Source organism: Oryctolagus cuniculus, chromosome 5, assembly GCF_051225735.1.
Source record: "Oryctolagus cuniculus isolate XC-2025 breed Fujian yellow rabbit chromosome 5, ASM5122573v1, whole genome shotgun sequence".
Lineage (NCBI taxonomy): Eukaryota > Metazoa > Chordata > Mammalia > Lagomorpha > Leporidae > Oryctolagus > Oryctolagus cuniculus.
The window spans coordinates 44,498,248-44,518,540 of NC_142871.1; the positions used below are offsets into that span (position 1 = coordinate 44,498,248).

General features: G+C 45.9%; 1 protein-coding gene and 1 pseudogene across 8 annotated transcripts in view; one reads left to right on the forward strand and one right to left on the reverse strand.

Annotated features, from left to right (window-relative positions):
- Positions 1 to 6,269: 6,269 nt before the first annotated feature.
- The window catches only part of HDDC2 (HD domain containing 2), a 47,952-nt gene continuing 33,928 nt past the window's right edge, over positions 6,270 to 20,293 (forward strand). For 5 of the 8 annotated variants that reach the window (XM_089333703.1, XM_089333704.1, XM_002714715.6 and 2 more), the window contains exons 1-4: positions 6,270 to 6,502; positions 8,353 to 8,474; positions 10,039 to 10,141; positions 17,409 to 17,477. In XM_089333703.1, the coding sequence (XP_089189829.1) occupies positions 6,419 to 6,502; positions 8,353 to 8,474; positions 10,039 to 10,141; positions 17,409 to 17,477 (378 nt within the window). In that variant the 5' untranslated portion in view covers positions 6,270 to 6,418. Of the gene's footprint in view, positions 6,503 to 8,352; positions 8,475 to 10,038; positions 10,270 to 17,408; positions 17,478 to 20,293 lie in introns of all 8 variants that reach the window. The other 3 variants (XR_016234498.1, XR_016234499.1, XR_016234500.1) reach the window with 1 other exon arrangement.
- Positions 15,585 to 16,878, reverse strand: LOC127492970 (centromere protein N pseudogene; annotated as a pseudogene).

Below are 20,293 nucleotides of genomic sequence, written 5' to 3' on the forward strand. Positions count from 1 at the left end.
GCAATATTACAAGTTCTAGAGATTAGCACGTGATCTTCATTGGGAGGCCATTATTCTACATACTACAGTCATTTTTTCTTGGTAGTTTTGATAGCATGACAGGAATAAACCCTGTTACAAGCTTATTACAAACATTTGCCATTTAAGAAAGCAAAAAGTTGGGGCTGGCACTGTGGCACAGTGGGTTAACGCCTTGGCCTGAAGAACCAGCATCCCATATGGGCGCCGGTTCAAGTCCCGGCTGCTCCTCTTCCAATCCAGCTCTCTGCTATGGCCTGGGAAAGCAGTAGAAAATGGCCCAAGTCCTTGGGCCCCTGCACCCACATGGGAGACCTGGAGGAGGCTCCTGGCTCCTGGCTTCAGATCGGCGCAGCTCCGGCCATTGTGGCCGTCTGGGGAGTGAACCATCGGATGGAAGACCTCTCTCTCTCTCTCTCTCTCTCTGCCTCTCCTCTTTCTATGTAACTGACTTTCAAGGAAAATAAATAAAAAATCTTTAAAAAAAAAAGAAAGCAAAAAGTCAACAGTATTTTTTGAGCTCTCAGGATAACAATTTGAGAATAATAACCCCTCAATAAATCCCTATCATCTTTACAATAGAGGCCTTTAAAAACTATATAGATTCAATTCATAATTTCTCAGAACTCAATGTCTTTCAACTCCTGATAACTTGGGTAACTAGAAAAAGTCCCCGAGATTCATTACACAAAGTGAAAAGAACTCACATGCATTTTGTAAAGAAAGTTGCAAATACAGATAGAGATTCCCATGAAGTCTAAACCAAACCTGCAGAGATGAAGAAGAGCTCCATGGAAACCAAGGCATTGCTGGAAAAAGAAGGACAAGGCTGCACATCACAGTCACACTTGCAGTTCCATTGCTTTATGATCCAACTCTAGAATGTCCCTCATTATACCCTTTTGCAAATCAAACATCCTTATCTTATTTGTTCTCTTGGACCTTTTGTTTATTTCTTTGCCTCCAACGGGTCTGACTACTTTACCTCTCAATCCTCCTTTTTTGGCATCACCTAACATCAGAAAAATGGTTTCCTGCTCATCATTGTAATCATGTTTAATAAGAACACAAGACTCACTGTCCTTGGCATTCATTTAGTTTTTAATCACATTTAATCTTGTTGCTGAACTGTTTTCCAAGCAACTATTTTATTCCTTCTTTGTCCTTAACCCTCCAACACCTCCTCCCCCATTTACATTCTCAACTCCGGCCACACCATTGTCTTTTTCTTTTTTGTCTAGAGATCACTATGTATTCTTTAGCTTCTGGGCATTTGCACCGAGAATCCTTTCCACCTGTTCTTCCGTCCCCAGGTAGACTCGGGACACACTTGTTGTCTTCAGGTCTCTGCTCAAGTACTACCTTCAGAGTGGAGTTTTCTCTGATTACCTTGTATAAAACTATATTGTCGCTCCCCCTCTTCGTGGAGGAACGACACAGGACCCTGCGCTGTTCTTTCGTCTGCTCGGCCCTCCCCGGGTTTGCTGCTGGTTCTTCCCGGGTTGGCTACTATCCCTTCCACCTCTGTGGAAGGGCAGTTCCCCCTGGCCACATTCCCCACTTCCGCAGGGGAGCGGCACACCGCCGGCCGTCTCTCTCGGGGGCTGCACAGGTGTTCCTTCAGCTAGATGTTCCTCTTAGATGTTCCTGGTGCATGCCGTCTCTCTCCTCCTTTATAGTCCTCCTCCGCCAATCCTAACTCGGCTGCCCACACGCCGAGTACGCTGCTCTCCTCCAATCAGGAGCAAGTCCTACAGTTTATTAGCTGAACTGGAGGCAGCTGTGCGGAAGCTGTTTACTTCTCTCCCAGCGCCATATTGTGGGAGAGCAGATGCATAGAATAAGTCTTAATTCCAGTAACTCAGTCCAGTCCGGGCTGCTCCCCACACTATATCCCATATCTCTAGCCATCTTACTCTGCTTATTTTTCTCTACTGCATTTCTTATCATAGAATTGCAAAAATCACCTCAAACGGGTCCTGCTGTCAACACCAGTGGCTTGGGGCTCTGCTAGTCAATGAAGACCCCTTGAACTGAGCCCTTGGCGTCCTCTGGATCCAAACAAGTATCCATGGCACAAAATGGCACTGGTCTGCTGGGACAGACCCAGAAGTCTGAGGTATACGCTAGGTGGTTGTAGGGTTCTCAGGCCAAGATTTAGTCTAAGATTGCCCAAAGCTATACATTTCAAGGCAAACTGTTTCTGTCTGGTCCTAACTGAATCCAGAAAGTTACACAGATTAAATTTCAATCACTGTGAATTGGAAAATACTGGTGGTGGTAGTGGGGAGGAAGTACCTGAGGAATGTTTATTTGTTGGCAAAGATCCTAATACAGGTGATGGCCAACAGCCACAACAGAGCACAATCGGTGAGTTGCATAATCTGGGCAAGCACAGAGGAGGAAATCCTTAACATTAAATAACACACAGAACCAATGCTTCCTCCCTGTGGAACCAAGGAGACAAGAGTGTGACAGGACCCCCGAGTACCATAACCCCTTTAGAAGCCAGAAGTCCATTCACCAGAGAGCTTCACAACCAGAACATGTCTTGCCAGCGTTTCTGCATACCAGCCTGTCTTCCCCAACCTATAAGACCTGCCCCAGATCCCACATCAGGGAGATGCATTTGAGCCTCCTCTCCTGTTTCCTTGCTAATCTACCTCACAATAAAGTCTTTATTTCTCATAAGTCAGTGACGTTATACTGACTTCTATGCACCCTGGGAAGTCAGTCCTTGCTCAATAACATTTTTTTTTTTTTTGACAGGCAGAGTGGACAGTGAGAGAGAGAGACAGAGAGAAAGGTCTTCCTTTGCCGCTGGTTCACCCTCCAATGGCCGCCGCGGCCTGCGCGCTGTGGACAATGCACCGCGCTGATCCGATGGCAGGAGCCAGGTACTTATCCTGGTCTCCCATGAGGTGCAGGGTCCAAGCACTTGGGCCATCCTCCACTGCCTTCCCAGGCCACAGCGGAGAGCTGGCCTGGAAGAGGGGCAACCGGTACAGAATCCGGCGCCCCGACCGGGACTAGAACCCGCTGTGCTGGCGCTGCAAGGCGGAGGATTAGCCTAGTGAGCCGTGGCGCCGGTCCGCTCAATAACATTCTAACATGTGGTTTTCTTTTTAGTTTATCTGTCTTTACCTGTCTTCCCTCAACTAGAAGTCTAATGAGGGCAGAAACTTTGCGAATTTTTTTGATTTATAGGTCCCCAGGGCCAAGAACAGTATTTAACATAAGTCAGGGAATCAACAAGCGTTTGAATGAGTAAATGGTGTATTCTCTTGAATAAAAACTGAACTTCTAACATGCATGAATCTTAAATCAATTAAATTCTTGAAGGACCAAGTCTCTTGTTCTTAAAGGAAAACAAAACAAAAACAGACCAACAAAACTAAAACATCGGAATTTCCCGAGAGGATTTACTGCCTGTATCACTCACTCCTTCTTTCCCATTCTGCCCCCTTCTACATGGCCATTTCCTCCCTAGAACTGCAAGTTGAGAACCTCCACGGTATTTCTCAGGAGTACTGGGGGGAAAGGGGACTAGAGCTGGATTAGTTACATGATCCTTAACTTTCGTATATCCTTGAGCCTATGCTGCTAGGCATTCAGAGGATTTATAATGCTACCACTGAGGAAAATAGCAGTCCCTGAGGTCATGTTAACATTTACTTTTTTTCAATAGCATTCCTTTTTTCCCCTCATTTTATTTATTTATTTGAGAGGTAGAGCTACAGACAGACAGAGGGTGAGACAGAGAGAAAGAGGTCCTCCACCTGCTAGTTCACTCCTCAAATGGCCACAATGGCTGGAGCTGAGCCGATCTGAAGCCAGGAGCCAGAAGCTTCTTCTGGATCTCCCACACGGATGCAGGGGCCCAAGCACTTGAGCCATCTTCCACTGCTTTCCCAGGCCATACAAGAGAGCTGGAACCGGTCCCCATGTGGGATGCCGGTGCCACAGGTGGAAGCTTTAGTCCACTGTGACACAGCACCAGCCCTGTCAACATTCACTTTTTAAAGACCATTTTGTAGGTATTATCTTAAATAAAGTAAATTCTTTGCATATAACATCACAATAGCTAGAGTGGTTCCAAGTAGTGATGCTTCCTGTGCACTGGCTTAGTTAACTTCAGAACTGTTTCAAGGTAGCTGCTGCACATATGGAGAAACTGAGGGTTAGGGATGAATGACCTGCCCACATCACACAACTGGGAAGTGATGGAGTTGGGCTCCGGATTCAGGAAGAAGAGTCCAGAGCCTGTGGCACTTCACCTCTATCCAAGGTTGCCTCGATTCTCCAAGGTCTCTGCCTAGGCTGCTTAGACATAAACTGCTCAGGCTACATTGGTTGCTGGGAAAGCTGCATGTTCCACCAATCTGTCAAGGCAATACCTTGATAGAAATAAATAAATATTTTTTATTTGAAAGTCAGAATTACAAAATAAAGAGGAGAGGCAGAGAGAGAGAGAGAGAGGTTCACTCCCCAGCTGGCCACAACGGCCGGAGCTGCGTGGATCCGAAGCCAGGAGCCAGGAGCTTCTTCCAGGTCTCCCACGTGGGGGCAGGGGCCCAAGGACTTGGGCCATCTTCTACTGCTTTCCCAGGCCATAGCAGAGAGCTGGATCTGAAGTGAAGCAGCTGGGACTCAAACCGGTGCTCATATGGGGTGCCAGCACTTCAGGCCAGGGCATTAACTCACTGTGCCATTGCATTGACCCCATTAATTACTTCTTTAAAGCTAACAGAGGCTGGCTGTCTCAGGTTGGGTTCTGTACAAGCTGTTCTGTTGTATTCTGTACGAACAGCTTCTTGCTGTTATACTACTAGTTATACTACTAGTGTAGTATAACTACTAGTGTAGTATAACTAGTGTTATACTACTAGTGTAGGTGCATATACTAGTGTAGGTGAATTTTCCTAACTCCATGCCTGGTGCTGCCCATGATTGAACAGACCGTGGGGCTATGAGCAACACAATAATTAAGGACCAACACTGTCTAGTTCACAGATCCAGCAGTACTTGCGCCAAGTATATAAATGACAGGCATTTGTACTGTGAAAGAAAAAATTTAATTCCTTTTTATTCCCAATACCTTTCCACCCTTCCCCTCTCCTTGAGCCTTTCAATCTCTTTGGCTGCTCTCTATAAAAATTGGTACTGATATGTGGCTAGGCAAGGGGTCAGGGAACAATGAGCTGGAAGATTTTCTGCAGTTTGTCTCTAGCCCTGCACCCTAACTTCACCCCTTACATACCAATCCAGTACAACTGCTTTCCCATGATGCACCTGACTCCAGCACCTCGAAAATGCATGATGGACGCGTGTACACTGAGCTCCGTTTGCAGCCCGCATGGAAACTTTCCCAGAGGACATCATGACCACTGAACTCTGCCCTAGGTCCAACTCTTTTGCATCCTCAGTTAAGGCACCACCTCCTACTCCATAAACGGGCCCACCAGAGTCGGGGGCTGGCTTGCTCTCTCCTTATAGGCTAGCACAGCCCTCCCTCTCCCCTCACAGACATAGATAGTAGCCCTCTCTCTGGCATCCCTCCTCATGGGGCTTCCCACTCTCACATCTGAATGTGTACACACTCCATAAAAAATGTTGCTCTCATTTTTGTGCTGTATTTATGCACCTGCTTTGAATTCTTATCTTACACTTGGGCAAGAATAAAACAATTGGGAAAAGTATTTCCACAAAAGTCCCACTGGTTGTTGATGGAATCAAGACAGAACCGACCATCTTTGGGGAGTCAGAGATTCTTCAGCACTTGGGTGCTAGGAAGCTTCTGATTTCACCAATGGCTTGCTCTTCCTCTGAGCACACTCAGGGCTCCCTGCAAACTCTCCCAGTTCTTCCACCACTCCTAATTCCCCTCCAAAGTATTCCTGGTCCTTCTGTTACAATGTTTGTGGATCCCCCCCCCCCCCCGAAGTAGAGTTCCTTCTCTCTTTCCCTAATTAGACAATGAGTTAGTCCTAAACAGTAAGGTTTTTGTGCAACATTGCACAGCCCTCCTCCTCCACACACACACTCGCCCCTCCCACTGGGACTGGAAAACTGGAATTCTTGAAGAAGTTTGATGGTGTGCCTGGTGGTGCCAAACACTGCCCAAGTGGCGGCCAGGGAGGCTAGCAAGGTAGAAGACTGGGCAGAAGGGCCCTAGAAAATCACAGTGAGGAATTGGAGGTGGAGGGGACAGAGGGGGACAGAGGGGATGGAGGGGAGGAGACAGAGGGGAGGAGAAGGGGGAGGAGGAAGTAGAGGAGGAAGAGGAGGAGGGCAAGGGGAGAAAGGCTTAAGAAGTAGGGAGGGGAGGAGGAAGAAGAGGGGAGGGAGGAGCTTCGGGCCGAGACCACGTGGCCTGCACCTCCTCGCCGTGATCCTCCGCATGGCTTCGGTCTCCTCCGCGGCCTTGTCGAGCCGCGGGGCCCGGCCCCTGCTGCAGTTCTTGCGGCTGGTGGGGCGGCTCAAGGTGAGCGGGCGCTGGGCCGGGAGGCTGCCGGCGGGCACCACGAGGAAGCTGCGGGCCCTCCGAGTCCCGGCGGGCTGCGGCCTGGAGCTGCCTGCGCCGTTCCCCGCCCCGCGCGGTTCCGAAAGGAAAACGTCCTCCCGCCGGGGCCGCGAGGCCTGAACCGGAGACGGCGCGGCCGGCTGCCCGGGGCCGGATCGGGGTCCAAGCCCAGCTATCGGGTGTCGGGTGTCTGGGGCCGCGAGCCCGGCCCGGCAGCCTTTCCGGAGGCTTCCACGGAGCGGCGGGCGCTCAGACTGCCCGGTCCCGCGCACAGGCCCCGCCTGCGCTCGGGTCCTCCGGGGCCGGCGCCCCGGTGTCCTGTGAGTGGTTGGGGGTGATCCCGAGCAGCTGGAGGAAGACCAGCCTCCCTCGGAGGCGGAGGGTTGAATTCTCCGCAGTTATTTCCCGAAATCACGTGATTTCCCCGCCCGGGTTTACATGCACTTTACAAGTGAAGCTTTCTGAGCTGCAGGGACCTAAGAGGCCGTGGTTTGAATCAAGGGCAGAGTCCTAAGCAATGAGAAACGCCCTAATCCCTTCTGCAGAGAGTTTGGAAGTCACAGTGTTTTCTGCTTCTGCACATGAGATTATAGGCAAAAAACCTGGACCCTTGTAATTAGGAAAAGTAGTTTTGTGTTTGTGAATAAAGCACTCATATCAGTTTCATAACTAAACCAGTAACACAGGACACTGTTGGACTTTGGTACATTTGTGAATGACTTCTCGCCATCTGGCTTTTGGAGTGCTCTTCACTAGCCGTCTCAAAAGGAAGAGAGAGGGAGCAAGCCAGGCGAGAGAGTGCTTTTCTACCCTCTGGTTCACTCCCCAAGTGACCAGAGCCTGGAACTCCATCCACTGCTCCCAAGTGAGTGGCAGGGGCCACGCACTTTGACCATCATCTGCTGCTTTCCCAGGTGCATTAGCAGGGAGCTGGGCCAGAAGCAGGATGGAAGCCCTGGAGCTCTGATGTGGGATCCTGGCGTGGTCGCAAGCAGCCAGCTGGACCACAGGGCTGGCCCCCACTGGGCGTCTCTTTAAACATTGTAGTTTTCAGGGCTGGTGCTGTGGTGCAGCGGGTTATCGCCCTGGCCTGAAGCTCCCGCTTACCATATGGGCACCGGTTCAAGCCCCGGCTGCTCCTTTTCCCATCCAGCTCTCTGCTCTGGCCTGGAAAAGCAGTGGAAGATGGCCCAAGTCCTTGGGCTGCTGCACCCGCGTGGGAGATCTGGAAGACGCTCCTGGCTCCTGGCTTCGGATCAGTGCAGCTCCAGCTGTTGTGGCCAACCGGGGAGTGAACCAATGGGATGGAAGACCTCTCTCTCTCTCTGTGTAACTCTGACTTTCAAATAAAATAAATAAGTCTTTAAAAAAATAAAAAAACATAGTAGGTTGGCTAAAATATTCAGTTTTTTTTTTTTTAACTTCTTTTTCTGGGCCGGTACTGTGGCCCAGCCTCTGCCTGGTATGCCAGCATCCTATATGGATGCCAGTTCCAGTCTTGGCTGTTCCAATTCCAATCCAGCTCTCTGCTATGGCCTGGGAAACCAGTTGAAGATGGCCCAAGTGTTTGGGTCCCTGCACCCACGTGGGAGACCCAGAAGAAGCTCCTGACTCCTGGGTTCAGATGGACCCAGCTCCAATCATTGCGGCCATCTGGGCAGTGAACCAGAGAATGGAAGACCTTTCTGTTGCTCCCCCTCTCTGCCTATAGATACCTCTCAAATAAATAAATAATCTTTTAAAAAATAGATGCAATTACTTGACAGTAACATTAAAAAAACCCAAAACTTCTTTTTCTTCATATTTATCAGAGAGTCCCACGGACTGGCTGGGTATACAGAAATGTGGAGAAGCCAGAGAGCGTATCCGATCACATGTACCGGATGGCAGTTATGGCCATGGTGACTCAAGATGACCATCTTAATAAAGACCGGTAAGCTTCATGCTGGGAGGTCCTCTCCATAATGGGTGTGCACACTTCTCATGACAGGCCTGTGTCACATTCTTGTAGGTTTGTTTATTTAAAAAAAAAAAAAATTACCAGATTGTAGAGATTCACTACGTGGGAAGAGGGAATGCTGTGTGTTCATTGCTTCAGTTGTTGTAAACTACCCTGTGTTCTGTTGGCTAATGAAAGGTGCTGCCTTGGTCTGGGGGGAGGGGACCCACACTGTATTTTTAGGCCCTTTTATGAATAGTAGCCTATTCAAGAAATAGGCTTAACCTATTTAACCTATATAGTTCCTGTCCATTTAAGAAAGGACTTTGTGGAGCTGTACTGCATATATATAGTTGAAAAAGAGGAATCTTCTCCCACTTTAGTCAATCAACAAGTGTTTAAAATGCCTTTTGAGCATAGTATAAGTGTTTATTAGCAATATAAGAAAAATCAATCCCAAATGAATTGCACAATCTGAAAGTGCAAAATAAGTTATGGTAGAAAATTAGCAGATTATTCTGCAGTAGGGTGGATTGCTCTTCCGGGTTAGTTTTATTGGGGGAGGCAGAACCTGCATTGGGTTCTAAAGGGTTGATGTAGAGGAAAGTAAAGGAATGTTCTGGAAACGAGAAGTGTATCAGTTTGACTACAGCAAATAATTGATTACAATAAGGAATCTGAGGAGTCCTCTTACTCAGCAGAGGGAATGGAACTGGGAGATTTTTAGTAAATAGTACTGGATGAAGGTGAAGTCAAATAGGGGAGAATTTAAGAATTATTTGAGATTTGAGCTGATTGAGACACTGGAGACAGAGAAACCTAAAAGGAGGCTGTTAGGCCTGGCAAGGCCTCCTTGATAGAATGTAAAGCAGACTGGCCCCCGGGGTGTTTATCTCATTAGTTGCCTTTGTTATTTTGATGATGATTATCATAATTACTGATCATTCCTCACTAATAACCATGAATGAGCAACGTGTGCCAGAAACATAAATTATCAAGTTTAATTTTCTCACCAACCTGGTAAGTATTACTAGCCCTGTTTTACAGATGGTAAAAGTAAGGGTGAAAAATTTGGACACTTAAGAAATTAAATAATTTGGCAAAAGTCATCTAGCTAATCAGTGTCGGTTGCAAGGTTCAAAACCACATCTGTCTAGCTCTACCAATGACCCTGTAAACAGCTTCATTCTCGCATCTCCCTAATAGGTTGGGGGAAATGATTGTTACAGAATTTTACATCAGTAAGTAAATGCTGCAGTCAGACTATCTCCTGGCTTGCAATCTGAATTTATGAACTGTTTGAAGTGAGATTTGAGAAATTAGCTATTAAAAAGCATTCTAACAGTTCCCTCTGTATTTTCCTGGATTGAAAACTAGCAGTTGTGGTTCAGAAGGGATGTAGGATGGTGGAATATAATTACTTTAGAAAATACTGTATTAAAGTCTTCTCTGAGGGTAGAGAAAGAAAAGTGTGTTATGTTAACTTCAAAATAGTATAGACAAGGAACTGGTAGTGAATATAATTCTGTGTAATTGTTAACATTTCTTGCTTGGTCAGATGTATCCGCCTAGCCCTGGTTCACGATATGGCAGAGTGCATCGTTGGGGACATAGCACCAGCAGATAACATCCCTAAAGAAGAAAAACATAGGCGAGAAGAGGTCAGTGGTGGCTGTTGACTGTGCAGAAGACTGCCAGGAAATCGCTGGAGCAAACCTAAGTTTGTCAGTTCCATTGCTGTAAAGGAGAACTCCGCTTGCACATCTTAGGAGTATCCCAGGAAAGGGAGGTGAGAGAAGGGTATTTGTAGAGTTGTAGAGCCTGATCTAGAGAAAGTTAAGGTGGATCTTCCAAGATAGGTAGGTAACTGGATTTGCATGGAATTGAGGACATCTTGGCTTGGGACTGGTGAGAAAAACAAGAGAGTCTTAAAGAGAGTCTTGGGTGGTTTGTAGTGATTATCTTCCAGAAGCAGGGATTTCCTAGAGTAAGCAGCAAATTGGTGTTTGCTTGTTTGCAAAAACATTTAACACAATGAGAATGTGCTGCTTGCTCCCAGTCATCTTCAACACAAGGACAGACAATGATGTTGGTTTCGGTTCCAGTTCTCATTAGTATGTGGATGTGGACAGTATGGCTTTCATTGGAACAATGGAAACAGCTTAAGTGAATTTGTAGGAATTCTATGTGTTCTTTAAGCTCTTTAGAGGGAAGTTTTGTAAATCACAAGTATAACCATTATTACTATTTAGTAAATTTTAAGTTAGTTTTTTTTAAGTTAGTGGCTATTAATTGTATTAGTAAAAAATAAGTAGCATCACTAATATTACATCAGTGTTACTGTGAGCTCTAAGCCCAGAGTCCATGGCCAAAGAGGAAGACATTTTGAAGTGGAGGCTGAAAAATCAGGAAGACTTTTTATATTGACCACTGGCTGGTTCCCAGTTCAGGGCTAAGGCAGGTGGCTTTCATTGTAGGTATTAGCGATTTTTTCTAAGTGGCTGAGTAGAGGGAGTCTACAGAGGTGACCTTTCAGGGCAAGAGGGCTTAAACTGCTGTTTTCAAAGCTCAGGAGATGGGAAAGCTCCATAGCCAAGAGGATCTTTGCCCCTTTAGAGGCAAGAACAGGGAGACAGAGAGATCGACCCTCCATCTGCTGGTTCATTCCCCCAATGGCTGCAGTGACAGGGACTGAGCCAGGCTGAAGCCAGGAGCACATAACTCCATCTGGGTCTTCCCTGTGGATGGCAGGGGCCCAGACACTTGAGCCATCTTCTGCGGCTTTCCCAACAGGGAGCTGGATCAGAAGCAGAGCACTCAGGACTCAAAACTGGCACTCTGCTATGGGATGCTGGCTTCGCAGGCGGTGGCTTAACCTGCTGTGCCACAATGCTGGCCCCAATCCATAAAGAATTAGAGTCCTAGTTTAGGAGTTCAAACCCAGTCTGAAACATGGGAACAAGGAGAATAGTGTAAGGATTGTGTTTTTCCTGCGAGAATATAGGCAGACAGAAGAATGGGGGAAAACTAAAGAAAGGTTCCTCTAAGTCTAGACCATCAGGGATATAAAGTCCCTGGGTTGGTTGGCAGAATTAATGTCAAAAAAGGAAACAGATCAAGATTCTGAGTTGCAGAAATAATTGGCACAACAACACGGTGAGTCGTGAAATGTAACGTGGAGGAGGGGAGGGTGCCTCAGTTTTGTAGCTCCGCTCAGGATGGACGGGCATTCATTCAAAGGTACCACCTGGACATAGTAGAGGCGAAGTAACGAACTCAAGCGTCAGAGGATCAGCAGAGACCAGGTGCAGGAATGTGACACAGAGGAAGACTTAAGATTTCAGACACCCTGTCCCTTCTGGGGTTGCACCACGAATCTGAGGTTTTCTCTACAGGGAAGCAAAGCTGCTGGAGTAAGCAGCAAATTGGCGTTTGCTTGTTCTATGCCTTGTTTAACACAATAGAAATGTAGGGCTGTCTCAGCCTTGTTTAACACAAGACAGAAACATCTGGAAAAGAACCAGCATTGATGTGAAGGCTCTCCAACCACTAGAGGTGAGAAAAAATCTACCACAGTCCTGACAAGGGCTGGGTGCTGGCTAGTGTCGCCCCCTGCAGGGGCCCAGAGGAGACTGGACCAGTCCAAGAGGTGCTGCTGTCTTCCTGAATGCTGCTTCCTGGCTGGGATGAAAACCTTTCTGGCATCACTAAACCCCCGGGCTGATGCCCATTCTGCTGATTCATAAGGGAGTAAGTGTCACCAGCAGAAGGGACTGGAAAAACATCTTAAAGAACCACAGGTTCTTGGGCAAGAAACCAAAGGCTTGGAGAGCACTGATCTTCCACTGCCTCTTCCTGCTATGGATCAGGATTTGGGGACAGAGAGAAAGATCTGGGAGGTGATCAATTCTCTATGCAGATGGTGTTTATGAACAAGATTTGGATGTCTGAACCATGCATTAAGATAATTAAGTGAGGCTTTCTTGGCTCGAAGTGGCACACACGTAACAAGAAGCAGGATGCATCATCTGCCAGAGGCTAGCAGACTGGATCGGCAAGATTGTAAACTGAAGTGGGAAGGAAAAGAAATACTTGATCAATTGGAAGATTGTTTTGGAGGAGAGTAGATATCAACATGAAAGAAAGAAGGAGGACACAAGAGGAATTTAGGAAGGGGGACCAAAGCAATACTTCAGTGTGATAATGCAATAATATGTAAAAATACAATTTTATATGATAACCTGAGTTGGTAGCTGATACCTGATCAGGATCACCAGATCTAGGAGGATGGAACTTGAGGTGGCACGTGAGACTCCTTTATGGAGGGAAAAGTTGTTTGAAGAACAAGTATCAGTGTGTGTCTGTCTTCAGGGGTTAACATTACTAACAGTTGGGAGGGTACAAGGAGAAGAACAGAACTTTATCATGAGGTTGAACATGGAAATATAGAGAAAATGAAAATACAGGCAACTTTTACGAAGTGCTGATCATGTGTGAGGATATGAGCACCTGACACTCAACCCTTGTAATAGTCCTGTTGGGTAGGTGCCGTTTGCAGATGAGAAACTTGGGAGACAATGAGGCTGAGTAAGTTCCTCAGAGATGCAGAACTAGTGCCAGTCCCAGTCTGGGCTTGGAGTCTGCAGTTAGGTGCTACTGCGTCAGCCTGAGCAGTGTGCATGACCAGCAGTGCTTTCTGGATGCTTGTCACAAAGCTGACACAAGGCATTTTCTAAAAGCTGCACTCAGCTCAGAACTTCAGGCAAGGGTTTGACATGCTTTGCTAACAGAGCAAGAAACTAGGGAAATTGGCACTGTAAATCTGCATGAACAGCCTGGTGAAACAGTACGGAAGTGGGGATGGCAGGGCTTACAACCAACAAGGAAGGGAAATGCAGCCGCGTGCCCTGGATTTTACTGAGGTTGATTTCAGCAGCTTCCTTTTAAAGTGTGAATATGATTATGTGGCACATGCCACCAAACAGGGAATGGACTATCTAAAAGGGCTCATCAATGAGCTTGGATCCAGAAAGTCATTGATCAGTTTCAAGAAGAGAGCAAAATTACTTGTTTGTTGTCTGTTTTTCAAAGAATGTAGGGATTTTGGTCAACAGAAAATTTGTTAGTAAAGTCAGCAATTGGATAGCTCTAAAAATTGGTTTGGTCATAGGCTGCATTCATAGAAATGCACAAGGGCCTTCAAAAACTTTACAGAAATGTGAAATTAAGAGATTTTATTTTGGGGCAAAACATTTTTGAAACCCATGCATACTTTTATCATAATACCCATTTTCGATGAACTCTTTGAAGACCCCTTTTATACATGGATTTCAAAATGTTTCACCAAAAGAAACTCATCTTTTAATTGCGCTTTTCCCACAAGCTTTCTGAGGCACCCATGCGGCATCTAGCATGAAGGAAGTGGCGATTCCTTCCTGTTCCATGTTGGTCAGACCAGGCGGAAATCACGGTGCTCAGTGCTGGATGCATCACAGCAAAGGGAATAAAATAATGCCGTGCCAAGGCCAGGCTTTTATGTTTATTTTAGATGTTTAGATTTTGATGTGCCTGTACATATTTGTCATCCAGTGGTTTCTTTTCAAACAAGAGGAATGGGCAAACTTGAAAGGTGTAGAGAAGATGATCTGGTCTATGAAGGCACCTTTTATCTGTGAAAACACAAAGTATTTTCTCAAAACATTTTGCTGAAATTTATGAACAGGATGCAAGGGACTGAAGCAAGCAACCTCAGGATACACCGAATTCCATACTACTAAGGGCAGTAGGATGCCACAGCTCAGTTATTGAACACACCATTGAAGACGGTGGTTGTACCTAGGAAAGCAGATTGTCCACACTGGCAGATATGGCTTGCTCTGGTCTCTGACGTTTCTTTTCCTCTCAGTAATAAAAACACACACATTTTCATTGCTTTTCCTGAACTCACTATTTTGTTAAGCCTTTTATGTTGCCAAAACCTAAAACCATGGTGTTTGCAAGTACTCTAACCTCTGCAGTTGGAGGAGTAAAAATGCAGTGAGGATGGTGGAAGAATTTGAAGCCCTTTGAGAAAAGGTTGTGATATTCTAGAAGGCTACTGGAGCAACTCAGATGAAGGAAGAGATGGGCAAAAGGGGAGCTCCCAGGATTTCGGATTCTAGCAATAAGTCCAGGGTACCCACCATGCTCTCGTTCTTTGATTTCTGCCTTTCTTTGGGTTTTTATTAATTCTTGGGCCTCTTTTCATGCTTTCTGTCTCCCAAACTCTGATGAGAAAATGAAAATACAGCCATTTGCACACCATGTACGATGGTGATTGTACTTGGAAGAGCAGATTGTCCACCCTGGCAAAAATGGTTTATTTTGAAGTGGCTACGGTCGATCCCATTTTTTTAATCTTCATTGTATTTTCATGGAGATGGCCTCCAAGTGGCCTGGGCTGAGTTTATAATTCAGTGTTACTTTCCCTTTCTCGCCACTCTGGTTTATTTTGAACTCAAATATGCTTGTGCTTGACATTTATGTGGGTCATATTGTGATTCATCCATGAGATGTAAAATCCTTGACCTTGCTTCTGATATTTCTTTTGTTTTTAAGTTTTCAGTATCTTTGTTCACAAATCAGGATAATAATGGTCAGTTTGAATGTTACACATGATAAAAGATTATGAAGAGCTGATTTACAACTAAACAATGATTTTATATAACTGAATCATCAAAGAGCCTCTTACAACAACAACTTCATGGGCTCAACTCTTCCATCTGAACAGACTAATTTTATGACTTTCCCAGAAGTTTGGAGTCAGGTAAAGTTTCTTGGTGTTTCTTTATGTGATCCAAGGTTTACAAGGAAATCCCTGGACACTGGCAATTGAAACCAGATATCCCCAGGGTAGAGAAGAGGCAGGAGTGGGAGAAAGGACACTGGACATGATACCCAGTAGGCTGCACCACTAGGCCTCCTTCTTGACTCAGAGCAGTGAAGTACTCAGAGTCAGGTCTGGAGCCATCGATATCCTGTGGAATCTCAAATGCCCACAACTGCCATCCCTAGCAGAACATGGGAATGAGGAAGGAATCAATCCCAGCAATTATATGAAGGTTTCTAAACTTTCAATACCAATAATTAATTTATAAAATACAAAATTATAGAAAGAAGCTACCCAACCACCCATTAACAAATACATAGGCAATAGTTGTAGTCAAGGAACTGAGGCACTTACAAAACTCCATGTATCTTAATTATCTCTAATTTTAAAATAATTCATTCCTTTGTTGGGTATGCAAGTGAGCAGTGGAGAAAGTGGTGCATCTGCAATTCTGGCTGGTGCTAGGGATTTCAATGCTTCCAAAAGGTGCGGGCTGGAGAACTTTTTTATAAGGCACCACAGTGATTCTTTGTTTCAAGCTTCCATTATGCAAATTCTAGTCGTGGTGTGAGGATAGTCTCCAAAAGTTTCTTGGGTTATTCTCTGGACTTTGTCTTTTTCTACTGAATTTTCGTGAATGATCCTTGAATCTGTGTTTATGTCCAGCCAAAGGCTCCTTTTCTGTTGAGGTGTTGTAGTGCTGTGGATTTCAAAGTTCTGACTAGACTACATGAAAGCAATAGCCTTAAGAGAGTCCAGGGATCTGCTTGTCAGGTCTATTTGTACGATCTGATGGTGTTTGCTAGTGATTGTCAGTACCTGACCCAGAAGGGGGATATTGCTCCTGAGCCTGGAGGAAGAAGTGAAGGCATAGGGCGTGTGGGAATAGTACACCATGGAAGTAGGTTTGTACTGCTTTGGCTTAGTATACTGTGCTCCCCAAGGGATTTGAATACAGACTGTATTCTCCTTGGCATCGCTGAAGCTGACCATCACATTTTTTTAATGCCTTCCGAAGAATGTTTGTAAATGAACTTTTGAACTGTTCTAAATCAAAAAGGTCAAGTTCTGCACCTGGTCCTTTACTCATCTGATACACATCCCGGATTTTCTAGTGCCGATGAACCTGAGTGCAAACGACGTCTGAAAGGGCTGCATCGCTGAGACTGGCACACTTCTCCTTACACAGCAGAACCACACTTTGAGCAAGAGATTCCTTCCTCTGCCAGAAGTTTAACATCTACAGTTGATTTTCAGACAGAAAAATTCCAGGCTTTCAGGACTGTCATCATTGCAGACATGGGGCTTTTCAAGACGATGCTCCTGATCAACTCGGCTCGTCCATCCCTGTGGCAGGGCCCGCATCTCCAGCCGTCTCACTCCCTGACATTTCTGTAATTGTCCGATAGCCTCCTCGTTTATTTTTTGCTTGAGTGTTTATGTGTGTGTCTGTCTAATGTGCTGAGACCACGAAGAAAGTACTAAGTGGAGATAATATGCAGAAATATACTTACTGATTTCACATACCATGACTGCCTTCCTTGCGAGTTAGAAATATTATCCAGTATGTCTCTGTTTATAATGTTACACCTGTGGGGGTTATTTGTAAAATTGTCAGCCTTCAGGGTTGACATTCTGTGCAGCAGGTGAAGCCACTGTTTGGGATTGCCTGTGTTCCCTGTCCACACCCCATATCAGAGTACCTGGGATTGAGTTTCACCTCTGCTTCTGATCTAGATTTCTGCTAATGTGCCTGGGAGGCAGCAGATAACGATCCAAGTACTTGCGTTCCTGCAACCCAAATGGGAGACTTGGATGGAGTTCTTGGCTGCTGGCTTTAGCCTAGCCCAGCTTGGCTGTTGCAGGCATTTGGGAAGTGAACCAGCATATGGAAGATCTCTCTCTCTGCTTCTCCTTGTCTCTCTGTCAACTCTGACTTTCAAATAAATAAGCAAAACTTAAAATTTAAAAAGGGCATGAGCCTGTTATTAGGATTTTGTAGGTTGGCTATTAACTTAGATAAATGTGAACATAATTAAAATAATGATTTGGTCTTTCAGGAAGCCATGAAGCAGATAACCCAGCTCCTGCCAGAGGACCTCAGAAAGGAGCTCTTCGAACTTTGGGAAGTACGTATATATGAAGAGTTCCTTTCCATTGACTGTGATTGAATTGGTGTGGTTCATTGATGTTTAAGTTGGTGTGCTATCTTAACAAACTATCCTAACATTCCCATCTTGCTTGATTCTGGTTCTCGCCTTGAGCTGCTGCAGAAATTTCCCATGCCTGATAGAAAGTTTTCTTTGCTCTAACGTCCTCCACTTCCTTTGTCACCCACGTGCCTAATCCACACCCTGACTCCCAGCCCCTGGATTTCCTGCTGCTTTGCCCACATCTGCCCACCTGTTTCTCATCCTTGAAAAGAGCACGCACCTGGGCAGAGTTCAGAACTAGGATCGCCTCTACCGCACCGCGTCCTTGGGCGCGTTCCCCTCACTGGGTCCGTAGCCCATCTGTAAAACCCTGGAAGGTTGCTAGGGCTGGATGTCATCCAAGCGCAGAGCTGCTGAGACGCCTGGCATGGAGCAGTGGCCCTCCCAGGCTTGCTTCCCTTCCAGCACTGCTGCTGGCCAGGGGAGGGTACCCTGGCAGGAAAGGGCAGATTAAGCCTCCCATTGCATTGTTCTCCTAGGGTTGTTTATTTGTGAAGGAAAAAAATCCCCTCCTCCAGCGACAGGTTGGTTCTCACTTCTGTGCAGTCCACACTGGTTCCTTACTCTGAGATAGTCCTGCTTCCCACTCGGCACTTCTCATATTTCATTAAAGCCCTAATTCATTCCTCCCCTCTTCAGAGCCTAGTCTCTCGTCTTCTCTTTCCACATAATCGGAATCCCACCCCCTGTCTTGCCTCTCCCCTGAGCCTCAAAGCTGGCAGAGTCCCTTTCCTGTTGCCTCTTGTGCTGGGTCAGGTTTTCCCTCATCTTGGGAGCGAGATGGGATGTGCCTGTCGTAGAAACCCTGGCCAGATCTTTGTCCTGGTAATGCCTTGTTCTACAGCAGCAGATTGTGTAGTGCACTGGCATTTCTGGGGCTTGGCTCCACTGTGGGAATAACAGCCCCTTCAAGGCAGTGGGGTGTGGTGCAGAGACCAGGGCCTTGCAGCCAGGCAGACCTGGGTTTGAATCTCAAGTCGTCTACGTGCCGTGCATGGAAGAGTTACTTGACTCCAGTTAACGCCAGTGTCTGCTCTAGAAAATAAGTGTCTTACAGGTCCACATGCCCTTATCCACAACTATGAGATTCAGAGCACTCAGAGAACCAGTTTTTGAGAGACTTAGCCCAAACTCATTTTGTAGGAAAATCATAACCAGCATGAGGCTCTTCAGTCCCCTTGGTGTGCAAGTCAAATCTCCTCTGTTGGATGAGGAAATACTCGTCCAGTAACTGAGTGCTGCTCCAGACCTTGCTAGAGGTATTCTGTAATGGTCTACATACATGTATTTTATTTTTCTAAAAGAAAATGCTGAAACCCATTGTGAACTTTTAACACCTACCGCATGGAATGATTAGGAAAGAATCAAATCTGGCAAAGTATGCATGGTATTTAGCTGGGAGCCTGGCCCAGGTGGTCTGTATTACAGGCTTTCAAGAGAACCTTTGGAACACTCTTTGTAAAATGGGAGGTAAAGGAGTGAAATTAGCTTGTGTCTCATACAAAAGGAGAAAACCAACAGGCATCAGAGCTTATGAAACTGTCCCTTGATTGTCTCTTAAGGAGGAAACACCGTTGTGATTTGAAAACATTTTATAAGAATTTGTACCCTTGTGCCACCTAATTTTATAAACATAATGGCAGTATCTATTAGATTATTTTCATTATTATTTAAGTTTATGTATTTATTTGAGTCAGTTACAGGGGCCAGTGCTGTGCCATAGTAGGTTAAGCCTCTGACTGTGGTACCAGTATCCCATATGGGCGCCAGTTCAATACCCAGTTGCTACACTTCCAATCCAGCTCCCTGCTAATGGCCTGGGAAAGCAGTAGAAGATGGCCCAAGTGCTTCAGCCCCTTCACCCATTTGGGAGACCCAGAAGAAGCTCCTGGCTCCTGGCTTCAGATTGGCCCAGTTCCGGCCATTGCCATCATTTGGGCAGTGAATCAGTGGATGGAAGACCTCTCTATCTCTCCTTTTCTCTATCTATAACTCTCTCAAATAAATAAATGAGTCTCTAAAAAGAAAGGAAGGAAGGAAGGAAGGTAGGTAGGTAGGAAGGAAGGAACAAGGAAACAGTTACAGAGAGAAGGGGAGAGACAGAGATCTTCCATCCTCTAGTTCATTCTTCACATAGCTGCAATAGCCAAGGCTGGGCCAAACTAAAGCCATGAGCCAGGAGTTTCATCCTGTCCTCCTGTATGGGGGGTAGGGGCCCAATCACTTGGGCCATCCTTTGCTGCTTTTCCCGGGCCATTAGCGGGAGCTGGATTGGAAATGGAGCTGCTTTTCCCAGGCCATTAAGCAGGGAGCTGGATTGGGAGCAGAGCAGCTGGGACATGAACCAGCACCCACATGGGATACCCATATTGCAGGAGGCAGCTTTACCTGCAAAGCCACAACATCAGCCCCTAAATTATTTTCATAGTTATCAATTACTGGCTAAAAATTTCACTGCGAACTTTACTTAAATTAATACTTAAATTAATTCTCTTGCAAAAGGAACACTACAATGGTTACTTAGAAAGACTTTGCATTTTGGATAAATGTAAAACATAGAGGATTTAATACTCTTGATAACCCCCCAAACAGGTAACTACTCCATTGTCTCATAAGCATCATTGGTTGAATTAATGAAGCTTGCTGAAGATTTCTCTTTGAAAGCAGTAGGGGAGAGTCCTTCTTTGCCTCTCTCTAGCTGTTGGTGATTATAGTCCCTGGCACTCCTTGGC